This window comes from Salvelinus sp. IW2-2015, linkage group LG11, assembly GCF_002910315.2.
Source record: "Salvelinus sp. IW2-2015 linkage group LG11, ASM291031v2, whole genome shotgun sequence".
Lineage (NCBI taxonomy): Eukaryota > Metazoa > Chordata > Actinopteri > Salmoniformes > Salmonidae > Salvelinus > Salvelinus sp. IW2-2015.
In genome coordinates this window covers 19,282,492-19,295,234 of record NC_036851.1, presented here as the reverse complement: position 1 = coordinate 19,295,234, position 12,743 = coordinate 19,282,492, and the positions used below count along the sequence as shown (strand labels likewise).

Sequence of the window (12,743 nt, the reverse complement as noted above, 5' to 3'; positions counted from 1 at the left end):
TTGGAATGCTGACTGCAGGAATGTCCACCAGAGCTGTTGCCAGAGAATTGAATGTTAATTTCTCTACCATAAGCCACCTCCAACGTCGTTTTAGAGAATTTGGCAATACATCAAACCGGCCTCACAACCGCAGACCACATGTAACCACGCCAGCCCAGGACCTCCACATCCGGCTTCTTCACCTGCAGGATTGTCTGAGGAGGGGGAGGGAGGTGCTGAGGATTATTTATGTCTGTATTTCTGTCTTTTTCCACATTTGTGGGGGAACTTGTGCTGGGCCTGGCTCCCCAGTGGGTGAACCTGGCTCCCAACTGGGTGGGCCTATGCCCTCCCAGGCCCACCCCTGCCCAGTCATGTGAAATACATAGATTAGGGCCTAATGAATTTGTTTCAATTGATTGATTTCCTTCTATGAAGTGTAACTCAGTAAAATCTTTGAAATTGTTGCATGTTGTGCTTATATTTTTGTTGGACACGTTTGCTCACCACCAACAGAGAACAACTTCCATTACACAATATTATCAATTTAAATGCGTCGCTACTTAAATGCATCGCCTTCTCCAATATTCTCTGGCAAAAGCTCTGGTGGACATTCCTGCAGTCAGCATGCCAATTGCACTCGACCTCAAAACTTGAGACATCTGTGGCATTGTGTTGTGTGGCAAAACTGCACATTTTCAAATGGGCTTTTATTGCCCCCAGCACAAGGTGCACAAGTGTAATGATCATGCTGTTTAATCAGCTTCTTGATATGCCACACGTGTCAGGTGGACGGATTATCTTGGCAAATGAGAAAGGCACACTAACAGGGTTATAAACAAAATTCTGCACAAAATTTGAGAGAAATAAGCTTTTTGTGCATATGGTAAATTTATGGGATTTTCAAATCAGCTAATGGAACCAAATTGTACATGTTGCATTTATACTGATATCCCCTATATATATATACATACAGTACCAGTACCATACATACAGTACCAGTACCAGTGGACACACCTACTCATTCAAGGGTTTTTCTTTATTTTTACTGTTTTCTACATTGTAGAATAATAGTGAAGACATCAAAACTATGAAATAACACATATGGAGTCATGTAGTAACCAAAAAGTGTTAAACAAATCAAAATATATTTMAMATTTGAGATTCTTCAAATTAGCCACTCTTTGCCTTTGACAGCTTTGCACACTCTTGGCATTCTCTCCACCAGCTTCCCATGGAATGCTTTTCCAACAGTCTTGAAGGAGTTCCCACATATGCTAAGCACTTGTAGGCTGCTTTTCCTTCACTCTGCAGTCCAACTCATCCCAAACCATCTCAATTGGGTTGAGGTTGGGTGATTGTGGAGGCCAGGTCATCTGATGCATTACTACATCCCTCTCCTTCTTGGTCAAATTGGCCTTCCACAGCCTGGAGGTGTGTTGGGTCATTGTCCTGTTGAAAAACAAATGATAGTCCCACTAAGCGCAAACCAGATGTCGCTATCACATCTGGTTTGCGCCAATAAAAAGAAAAGATRAAGATGGGCAAAAGAACACAGACACTGGACAGAGGAACTCTGCCTAGAAGGCCAGCATCCCAGAGTCGCCTCTTCACTGTTGACGTTGAGACTGGTGTTTTGCGGGTACTATTTAATGAAGCTGCCAGTTGAGGACTTGTGAGGCGTCTGTTTCTCAAACCAAACACTCTAATGTACTTGTCCTCTTGCTCAGTTGTGCACCGGGGCCTCCCACTCCTATTTCTATTCTGGTTAGGGCCAGTTTGTACTGTTCTGTGAAGGGAGTAGTACACAGCGTTGTACGAGATCTCGCACGGAATAGCCTTCATTTCTCAGAACAAGAATACACTGACAAGTTTTAGAAGAAAGTCCTTTGTTTCTGGCCATTTTCAGCCTGTACTCGAACCCAGAAATTCTGATGCTCCAGATACTCAACTAGTCTAAAGAAGGCCAGTTTTATTGCTTCTTTAATCAGTACAACAGTTTTCAGCTGTGCTAACTTAATTGCAAAAGGGTTTTCTAATGATCAATTAGCCTTTTAAAATTATAAACTTGGATTAGCTAACACAACGTGCCATTGAAACACAGGAGTGTGTTCGAYTGTCGCCCGATCGTAGCGGGTGAAGTATGGTTTCAACATGTTGACATGACAAAGCTGGGTTTTTATCCTACTCTCCGGTGTGGCGATGATGTAATCATCAGGAGGCAGTTACTCGGGCTTTGTAGATATATGTAGCTTTCTGCGCATATAAAGTGAGGTCCAACCTACCATTTGGTACAAGGTGCAATGTTGGGTGAGTGACTTGGCATTTGTAATAAAGCACAAGGATGCATGATAAACAGAGTCCAGTCTCTGTAAGACGGAGGAGGCTGCATGCATATACAACAAGTCACCATAATCAATTACAGAGGGAAAAGTAGCATGAACAAGCTTCTTTTTAGCCATAAGCGGGAAGCAAGCCTTATTACGAAAATAAAAACCCAATTTCAATTTAAGCTTCCTCACAAGATTTTCCATACGAACTTTAAAAGACAACTTGTCATCCAACCATATACCTAGGTATTTGTAGGATGACACTTTTTCAATGGATAAGCCACCAGATGTGACAATGCTAACCTTCTCTGGCTGAGTGCAAGCTCTGGTAAAGGTCATGAATTTAGTTTTTTTGTACATACAAGACTAGTTTGAGACCATAAAGGGAGGCCTGCAGTGACTGAAAAGGAGTCTGGAGCTCTTCAACAGCCTGAACCAGAGAAGGAGCACATGAATATATGACTCTATCATCTGCATATAGATGCAACTTTGCCGGTTGCATCCCATTTCCCGAAACATTAATAAAAATTGAGAACAACACAGGAGCTAAAACGGAACACTGGGGCACACCTCTATTAATCTCAAGAAAGCTAGACTTGTGATTGTCAGTATATACACATTGTGTTCTGTCAGACAGATCGTTCCTCAACCAATTTACTGCCCCTTCACTGAGACCAATGTTACTGAGTCTAGCTAGCAACAATTCATGGTCAACTGAATCAAACGCCTTTGATAAATCAACAAACAGAGCAGCACAATGTTGCTTTTATCAAGTGCCACTGCCATAGCTGCAGTTGTGGTGCTGTGCCCCGATCTAAAGCAAGACTGAACCCCGCTGAGTATGTTCTTTTCAATTAAGAAGGTTTTTAACTGTGAACTCACTAGGGATTCATAGACTTTGGCCAGGACAGGGAGTTTGGAGATAGGATGATAGTTATTAGCATCTGAGGGATCTCCATACTTTAGCAGTGGGAGGTCATGAGCTGATTTCCAAATGCTGGGTATGGAATTGTTCAACAGACAAATGTGATCCACAGGTTCAGTAATAATAGCAGCTGCTACCTTTAAGAGGTAGGGATCCAGGTTATCTGGACCTGCAAACGTTTTAGTGTCTATTGCCTTTAGTGCTTTAAAGACCTCAGCATCAGAAACAGGCTCATGTCACGTTCTGACCAATGTTCTTGTGTGTTTTGCTTGTTTTAGTGTTGGTCAGGACGTGAGCTGGGTGGGCATTCTATGTTGTGTGTCTAGTTTGTCTGTTTCTGTGTTCGGCCTAATATGGTTCTCAATCAGAGGCAGCTGTCAATCGTTGTCCGTGATTGGGAATCATATATAGGTGGCTTGTTTTGTGTTGGGGATTTGTGGGTGGTTGTTTCCTGTCTCTGTGTTTTCTCTGCACCAGATAGGGCTGTATCGGTAAGCCACATTTGTTATTTTGTATTTGTTTAGTGTTCAGTATTTTCGTAATTAAGATCATGTTGAACACGAGCTACGCTGCGTCTTGGTCCGATCCCTGCTACACCTCCTCTTCTCATGAAGAGAGGGAAGGCTGCCGTTACAGCTCAAAGTTAAAATGGTTCTCTTGGGGTATGTCTCTATAAGCTTGGCATATCTAGGTACTGGAATTTTTGCCCATTCTTCAAGGCAAAACTGCTCCAGTTCCTTCAAGTTGGATGGGTTCAGCTGGTGTACAGCAATCTTTAAGTCATACCACAGTTTCTCAATTGGATTGACGTCTGGGCTTTGACTAGGCCATTCCAAGACATTTAAATGTTTCCCCTTCAACCACTCGAGTGTTGCTTTAGCAGTATGCTCAGGATCATTCTCCTGCTGGAAGGTGGACAAATCCTCAAATCTCTGGAAGATTSAAACAGGTTTCCCTCAAGAATCTCCCTGTATTTAGCGCCATCCAACATTCCTTCAATTCTGACCAGTTTCCCAGTCTTTGCAGATGAAAAACATCCCCACAGCATGATGCTGCCACCACCATGCTTCACTGTGGGGATGCTGTTCTCAGGGTGATGGGAGTTGTTGGGTTTGAGCCAGACATTTTCCTTGTTGGTCGAAAAGCTAAATTTTAGTCTCATCTGACCAGAGTACCTTCTTCCATATGTTTGGGGATTCTCCCCCATGCCTTTTGGCGAATACCAAACGTGTTTGCTTATTTTCTTCTTTAAGCAAAGCCTTTTTTCTAGCCACTCTTCCATAAAGCCCAGCTCTGTGGAGTGTACAGCTTAAAGTGGTCCTATGGACAGATACTCCAATGTCCGCTGTGGAGCTTTGCAGCTCCAAGCCGCTTGCTTGGTGGTGCCCCTTGCTTAGTGGTGTTGCAGACTCTGGGGCCTTTCAGAACAGGTGTATATATAATGAGATCATGCGACAGATCATGTGACAGTTAGTTAAATAAAGTCCACCTGTGTGCAATCTAATTATGTGACTTCTGAAGGTAATTGGTTGCACCAGATTTTATTTAGTGGCTTCATAGCAAAGGGGGTGAATACACATGCACACCACTTTTCAGTTTTTTATTTCTTTTTCGAAACAAGTTATTTTTTTCATTTCACTTCACCAATTTGTACTATTTTATGTACGTCCATTACATGAAATTCAAATAAAAAATCTATTTAAACCCTTGTTGTAATYCAACAAAATAGGAAAAACGCCAAGGGGGATGAATACTTTTGCAAGGCACTGTAACTAGCTAGATTTGACAAACATTTAACGCCATAATAACCAGCTAGCTGGATGTGAATGGTATTCATCTAGCTAGCCACCTAGTTGAATATGCAAACAACGTCCTTAACTAATTGTGTAACTTTAATCAAAACTAGCTAGCTAGCCAAATTTAGCTAATAAAATCCAGTTTGTACCACTGACTCATGTGATTTGATTAGCATTAGAACCACAGTGAATATTTTTGGCAGGGAACAGACAAAAATGTACAATAATGACAAAGATGATTATCTAAGCTTATATAACGCATGTGCAATCAACGTTAACCTACAGCTGCCGGTCAGCTAGCTAGCTAGCTAACCAATATGCAGTTGGCTATCTAGCTAACAATATAGCTAGCAAAGCAAATTACGTCATACAGGTGGAACATAAAATGTATGCACTTGTAGCTAGCCACTGTACCATAACGTTAGTCTCTTACCTGTGTATGGATGAATGATTAATGGTAGAAGACTGAAAGTGAAACATTCTCACTCAGCATGAACTTTTTTCAGACTTTCATGACTGAGTGCGGTGTCGTCGATGAACCAGGTGAATTCAGGGCAACACATTATTGAAAGACGTTGTTTAATTTTGCATGTTGTCCATGATGAAAATATGAGTAATCCAAAGATCTGTCATTATTCAAATAGCCACACTATAACGTCTAGCTAGCTAGCTATTAGCCTAGGGCAGGACATGTTTTTTACAGAAGAAGCCACTCTCTCGTTCTAGCGTAGGAGGGTACGTATGCAAATACAATATGAATATTCAAATACAACATAAATGATCTTTTGTCCATTAAAATCAGATCGCCATGTGACATGCAGCGGACAAAAACTCCATCCCACCCAAACAGGCTAAAATTCCAGGCGATTTTTTTCACGAAAATCTCGTTTTGACTGCACTGGGCCTTTAAGGAAAACAGCCCTAATGTTGGAAACAAACATCATTATGTTGCTGTCCAGAGTCACATGTATTTATTTTCCAAGCTATAGACATCGTTACAGTTGTTGGTTAGCTCGCTAGCAGATTTGAGCCATATTAGCATAGACGTGACATCAGTCAAAACAAGACATGGTATCAAGAACAAGATAAAACTAGCTAAAACGAGTCACCTACCATTCCCCACATGGCAGCTTCTTGTCATTGTTGATTGCTATCTGGCCATCCAGAATCACAACACACGGACTTCTGCCCCATTGAAGCACGCGCATCGTTTTCGTGATGTTGTCAGCTAACCAGTCTATAGCACACAATATTTTACATACCGCAGGTTTTTAAAGGACCAAAGAGTTTGGTCTACTTTGTGTTTTCATTTTTGCCATGGAAAATCGAGTATCACAATATCTCGATACTGGTATTGTCACAAACCTGTCCAGTACACTATTAACGGAAAACTGTAAATTATATGGTGTTTTTTTGTATTATAATCAGTACAAAACGTTTTACTGCAGCATACTGTAAATGATGGGGCATTGTGAGAAAAGGTTGTAGGCGGGGAAATAATTGTATTTTGAATGATACTGTAATTCCATACCACAGAATATTATACCAGGCAAGTCAGTTAAGAACAAATTTTGATTTTCAATTAAGGCCTAGGAACAGTGGGTTAACTGCCTTGTTCAGGGGCAGAATGACAGATTTTTACCTTGTCAGCTTGGGGATTTGATCTTGCAACCTTTCAGTTACTAGTCCAATGCTCTAACCACTAGGCTACCTGCCGGCCCAGAATACAGTACTGTACTGTATTTTTGGAGCGAAAAAAATATTTTGACTACTAGTGAGGGCATGGTATTGTTGTTTCTGTCTCATTAACATACTTTGAGGAGTGCCTTGTAAGAGCTATATTTGTTGCACCCGTGATTGAGAATGCTGTACCAATTTAACTCCTATGTGGCTATAATGCCCCACCAATTAAAAATGGTTAGGGGAAAGATTGGAGTAGCAGCAAGTCCTGAACGTTAAATGATTGAGCATTTTTCTATGTCCTTTTGGTCTGTTTTGCTGTGTAGTCGCTGCCAGTTTGGAAGCCTTTAAGGCCTTTAGAAGTGCAAGTGATATAAATCACAAAATATTCATTAATATGCTCTAATGTTTCTAAACACTTTACTTACCAGCCAACCTGCTTGCATCAATCCCTTGTAGTTACAGTAAAATACTGTGAAATACAAACCCCTCCCCTCAACAAATGTAATTAATTCATCCATTCATTCATTKAATAATTAATTCATTCCGATTACGGTGGCATTTACTTTTTTACAGTATAATAAAGTAGGTTTTATGGCTTTGTACTGTGTCATTACACAGTACTTACTTTAATACGCTATTTATATTGGGCTCCCAACTGGTGCAGCGGTCTAAGGCACTGCATCTCAGTCGAAGAGGCATCACTACAGTCCCTGGTTCGAATCCAGGCGATATCACATCTGGCCGTGATTGGGAGTCCCATAGGGCGATGCACAATTGGCCCAGCTTCGTCTGGGGTAGGCCGTCATTGTAAATAAGAAATTGTTCTTAACTGGCTTGCCTGGTTAAAAAATATATTAAAGTTGGTGTGCTGTAATATGAATTACAGAATTTTACTTGCCACCGAGCTGCCTGTAAGCTACTGTCAAAGTCACGATAACCGCTTTACAGTGTATGTACATTAGTCTTGTTAATGGTGTGACTGTAATGTCTCTTGGAGCTGGGCACAGAAACAACAACAAAGCAGCCACAACAGCTAAGGGATGGGGCTGGAGAAATGTAACCACTCTCAAATTCAAAAACAGAACTATGGATGAAAGGACTGACCAACCATTAGATCAAATGTATAGTTTTAACCATGTTTTGAGGATATACAGTGTTTGTTTACATTTACAGTGTTTACAAAGATAGGAGTAAAACAAGCTTATATTTTGGATTCTGATGGGGTTAGACAGCTAAAGTAATTTATAAGGTATATTCTTCAAGAATCAATGGGTATGCCTATATATCATACATTTAAAAGTATGGAGCAATCACAGATTGTCATTTGAGGAAACGATGTGACAGTGCAACTGGTCACTGACTAGTGTTGCTGTATTGAAATATGCCTTTCCTGGATCTACTGTCTTTCCAACACCAGCAGTAGTAGATGAGCGTTCGAATTGTGCATGTGTGGTTGGCTCTGTTCTAATAATGACTTATGTACCATTCCAAAGCAAGAGGACATGCAACTAGTTTCATAAGATACTATACATATATATATATATATATATATATATATATATATGAGATGCTTTTTAAAAGTCATTCAAATTAATTTGTCACTGTTGTGAGTTTATTATTTACAGTACCTTCTGTTGTCGTCTGGCCATGTCGGTGGGTTGCTTGGCATTAAAAGGGTAGGCAATGCAGCGCATCACAAAGACATAGAGCTGGAGCCTCTTCTTTCGCTCTTCCTCCTCCCTCTGCATCTTTTCCAGATCATCTTTCTCCTTCTCGCTGGCCGCCGAGGGGCTGGGGCTGGACGGACAAGCGCTGCTTCCCCGGCTCGAGGGCTGGAGCCCACCAGAACTCTCGGTGGTCCGGCTGGGTGACACCCGTGCTCCCCCGGTCTTTGGTGCCATCACCTCTTTGCCTTCTTCTTCCACTATCTCATCCGCTTCCTCCTCACTGGAAGATGGGTCCAACATGTTGTCGGTCTTGGGTGGAGACTATCTAGACAGGGGAGAAAGCGTAGACCGATGTGTCTCAGTGCCACAGGAGGTTTTTTCGAATAACGACTGCGTTCAGAAACAGGCTATCTGTGTTGCGTTGGCAACGCCAGTGGGGGGAAAAGTCGAAAAAATCCAGAAACTATATTTAAAACAGGAAATTTCAGTTGAGGAGAGGAATTACGAAAGCGCGCGACTGATGTTGAACGAGAGTAGCTAGTCAAACTGTTCGCACAAAAAGCGATTGAATTCGAACGAAAGAAAATTGTAGTTGCTTAGGCTACGCGTTTTCAGCGTTTTAACTCTCCAGTCAGCTTCGGGGATTTGCTAGGATGCTATCTATGAGAACGGGAAGGAGTCGGATGAAAGATAGAAAGAACGGACAACCATCGACTTTCACTTATTTTCCTGATGCGATTTGTCAATAGAAAACTATCGATGGCCGCTTCCTGCTAAGCATCGCGCGGATTGGGAAYATACAACTGGAAGGTACCGGGAATTGACCGTCGTTCTGAATCAGAAAGCAAATTATAGCGGGGGGTGGGGGTGCAGTTGACGCTGTTGCTGCGACAACCGATTCACTCCATCCACCTGATGATCTGAGACTCGGAGATGCATCTCCAAGGGAGATTTCACCAAATAAGCCTATTTCAACATCATTATTTCTTTATTCATATTTCAATCCACCAATATCATTTATCCACGTTATCAATTTATCCCTAACACGTGCAATAGTCAGGCTAGAAGTGCATGATTTCATTGACTATTAATTAAATGTTTTTGTTTATGATAGTGCCAATGTTGTATGGTAGCCTAGGCCTTATATAGCCTAGACTTGTCCCTTATTAATAATTAATTATGTAGCCTAGGTAATAGGTTATGCATCAGAATTATTATATATATTTTTTAATTATGCCTCAGAATTAATGCATCAATCATCAATACTGACAGCATAATATCTGTCCTGGAGCCTTTTTCCATGACTGGTCCTGGGATAATTCCAATCCAACACAGGATAGCTATAATTTCTGTTTAGAGAGGGTGTGGGCCTATATAGCCTACTTAATAAAAAAACAATAAAGTGCAGCCTTATGGCCGCGTCCCATCCCTCCAAAGACAGTGCCAACAATTTACCCTTATGGCCAAGGCTTCTGTGGCTTTTTACCGTAAATCACAGACAGTGTCACCAGCAAAGCACCCCCACACCATCACACCACCCTCCTCTATGCTTCAAGGTGGGAACCACACATGCTGAGATCTTCCGTTCACCTACTCTGCGTCTCACAAAGACACGGTGTTTGGCACCAAAAATCTCAAATTTGGACTCATCAGACCAAAGGACAGATTTCTACCAGTCTAATATCTATTGCTCGTGTTTCTTGGCCCAAGCAAGTCTCTTCTTCTCATTGGTGTCGTTTAGTAGTGGTTTCTTTGCAGCAAATCGACCATCAAGGCCTGATTCACGTAGTCTCCTCTGAACAGTTGATGTTGAGATGTGTCTGTTACTTGAACTCTGTGAAGCATTTATTTGTGCTGCAATTTCTGAGGCTGGTAACTCTAACACGGAACCCAAACCGGCTGCGCGCGTGCGCCATTGTGCATACATTTATTTGTCTCCCCACACCAAACGCGATCACGACACGCAGGATAAAATATCAAAACAAACTCTGAACCAATTACATTAATTTGGGGACAGGTCGAAAAGCATTAAACATGTATGGCAATTTAGCTAGCTGGCTTGCACATGCTAGCTAATTTGTCCTTTTTAGCTAGGTTGCACATGCTAGCTAATTTGTCCTGGGATATAAACATTGAGTTGTTATTTTACCTGAAATGCACAAGGTCCTCTACTCCGACAATTAATCCACACATAAAACGGTCAACCGAATCGTTCTCTCCTCATCTCTCCTCCTTCCGGTTTTTTCATCTTTGAATTTATATGGTGATTGGCATCTAAACTTTCATAGTATTACCACGACGACCGTCAAAACAGTTCGTCTTTCAATCACCCACGTGGTATAACCAATGAGGAGATGGCACGTGGTACCTGCTTCTATAAACCAATGAGGAGATGGGAGAGGCAGGACTTGCAGCACAATCTACGTCAGAAATAGGAATGACTTCTATTTTAGCCCTTGGCAGCGCAGATGCTCGTTGGTGCACGCAAGCAGTGTGGGTGCACGCAAGCAGTGTGGGTGCAATAATTGAATAACATGGATTCTACATTTATTTTGCAACGCTCGCGCACGCGACGTGTCCGGTCTGGTCAGCAGTTTATGAACGTATCCTCTATGGCGGTCCTCATGAGAGCCAGTTTCATCATAGCGCTTAATGGTTTTGCGACTGCACTTGAAGAAACTTTCAAAGTTCTTGAAATGTTCCGGTTTTGACTGACCTTCATGTCTTAAAGTAATGATGGACTGTCGTTTCTCTTTGCTTATTTGAGCTGTTCTTGCCATAATATGGACTTGGTCTTTTACCAAATAGGGCTATCTTCTGTATACCACCCTTACCTTGTCACAAACACAACTGATTGACTCAAATGCATGAAGAAGGAAATAAATTCCACAAATTAACTTTTAACAAGGCACACCTGTTAATTTAAATGTATTATAGGTGTCTACCCCATGAAGCTGGTTAAGAGAATGCCAAGATTGTGCAAAGCTGAAGTCAAGGCAAATGGTGGCTACTTTGAAGAATCTCAAAGATATAATATTTTACATATTATGCAGTTTTTTGGTTACCACATGATTCCATATGTATATAATAGTTTCGATGTCTTCACTATTATTCTACAATGTAAAAAAATGTAAGAAAAACCTTGTAATGAGTTGGTGTGTCCAAACTATTACTGTTACTTATATACAGTGGGGAGAACAAGTATTTGATACACTGCTGATTTGCAGGTTTTCCTACTTACAAAGCATGTAGAGGTCTGTAATTTTTATCATAGGTACACTTCAACTGTAGAGACGGAATCTAAAACAAAAATCCAGAAAATCACATTGTATGATTTTTAAGTAATTAATTTGCTTTTTATTGCATGACATAAGTATTGATCACCTACCAACCAGTAAGAATTCCGGCTCTCACAGACCTGTTAGTTTTTCTTTAAGAAGCCCTCCTGTTCTCCACTCATTACCTGTATTAACTGCACCTGTTGAACTCGTTACCTGTATAAAAGACCCTGTCCACACACTCAATCAAACAGACTCCAACCTCTCCACAATGGCCAAGACCAGAGAACTGTCTAAGGACACAGGGCTAAAATTGTAGACCCGCACAAGGCTGGGATGGGCTACAGGACAATAGGCAAGCAGCTTGGTGAGAAGGCAACAACTGTTGGCGCAATTTTAGAAAATGGAAGAAGTTGAAGATGACAGTCAATCACCCTCGGTCTGGGGCTCCATGCAAGATCTCACTCTCGTGGGCATCAATGACATGAGGAAGGTGAGGGATCAGCCCAGAACTACACGGCAGGACCTGGTCAATGACCTGAAGAGAGCTGGGACCACAGTCTCAAAGAAAACCATTAGTAACACACTACGCCGTCATGGATTAAAATCCTGCAGCGCATGCAAGGTCCCCCTGCTCAAGCCAGCGCATGTCCAGGCCCGTCTGAAGTTTGCCAATGACCATCTGGATGATCCAGAGGAGGAATGGGAGAAGATCATGTGGTCTGATGAGACAAAAATAGAGCTTTTTGGTCTAAACTCCACTCGCCGTGTTTGGAGGAAGAAGAAGGATGAGTACAACCCCAAGAACACCATCCCAACCGTGAAGCATGGAAGTAGAAACGTCATTCTCTGGGGATGCTTTTCTGCAAAGGGGACAGGACGACTGCACCGTATTGAGGGAGGATGGATGGGGCCATGTATCGCGAGATCTTGGCCAACAACCTCCTCCCTCAGTAAGAGGATTGAAGATGGGTCGTGACTGGGTCTTCCAGCATGACAACGACCCAAAACATACAGCCAGGCAACTAAGGAGTGGCTCCGTAAGAAGCATCTCAAGGTCCTGGAGTGGCTAGCTAGTCTCCAGA

The 12,743-nt window shown here is 41.9% G+C and overlaps 1 protein-coding gene across 6 annotated transcripts in view; it reads right to left on the bottom strand.

Annotated features, from left to right (window-relative positions):
- Positions 1 to 9,229, bottom strand: part of LOC111969950 (calcium-dependent secretion activator 1-like) — a 184,002-nt gene extending 174,773 nt beyond the window's left edge. For 4 of the 6 annotated variants that reach the window (XM_023996350.1, XM_070445574.1, XM_070445575.1 and 1 more), the window contains exon 1: positions 8,342 to 9,228. In XM_023996350.1, the coding sequence (XP_023852118.1) occupies positions 8,342 to 8,680 (339 nt within the window). In that variant the 5' untranslated portion in view covers positions 8,681 to 9,228. Of the gene's footprint in view, positions 1 to 8,341 lie in introns of all 6 variants that reach the window. The other 2 variants (XM_070445576.1, XM_023996349.1) reach the window with 1 other exon arrangement.
- Between the last annotated feature and the right edge of the window lie 3,514 nt (positions 9,230 to 12,743).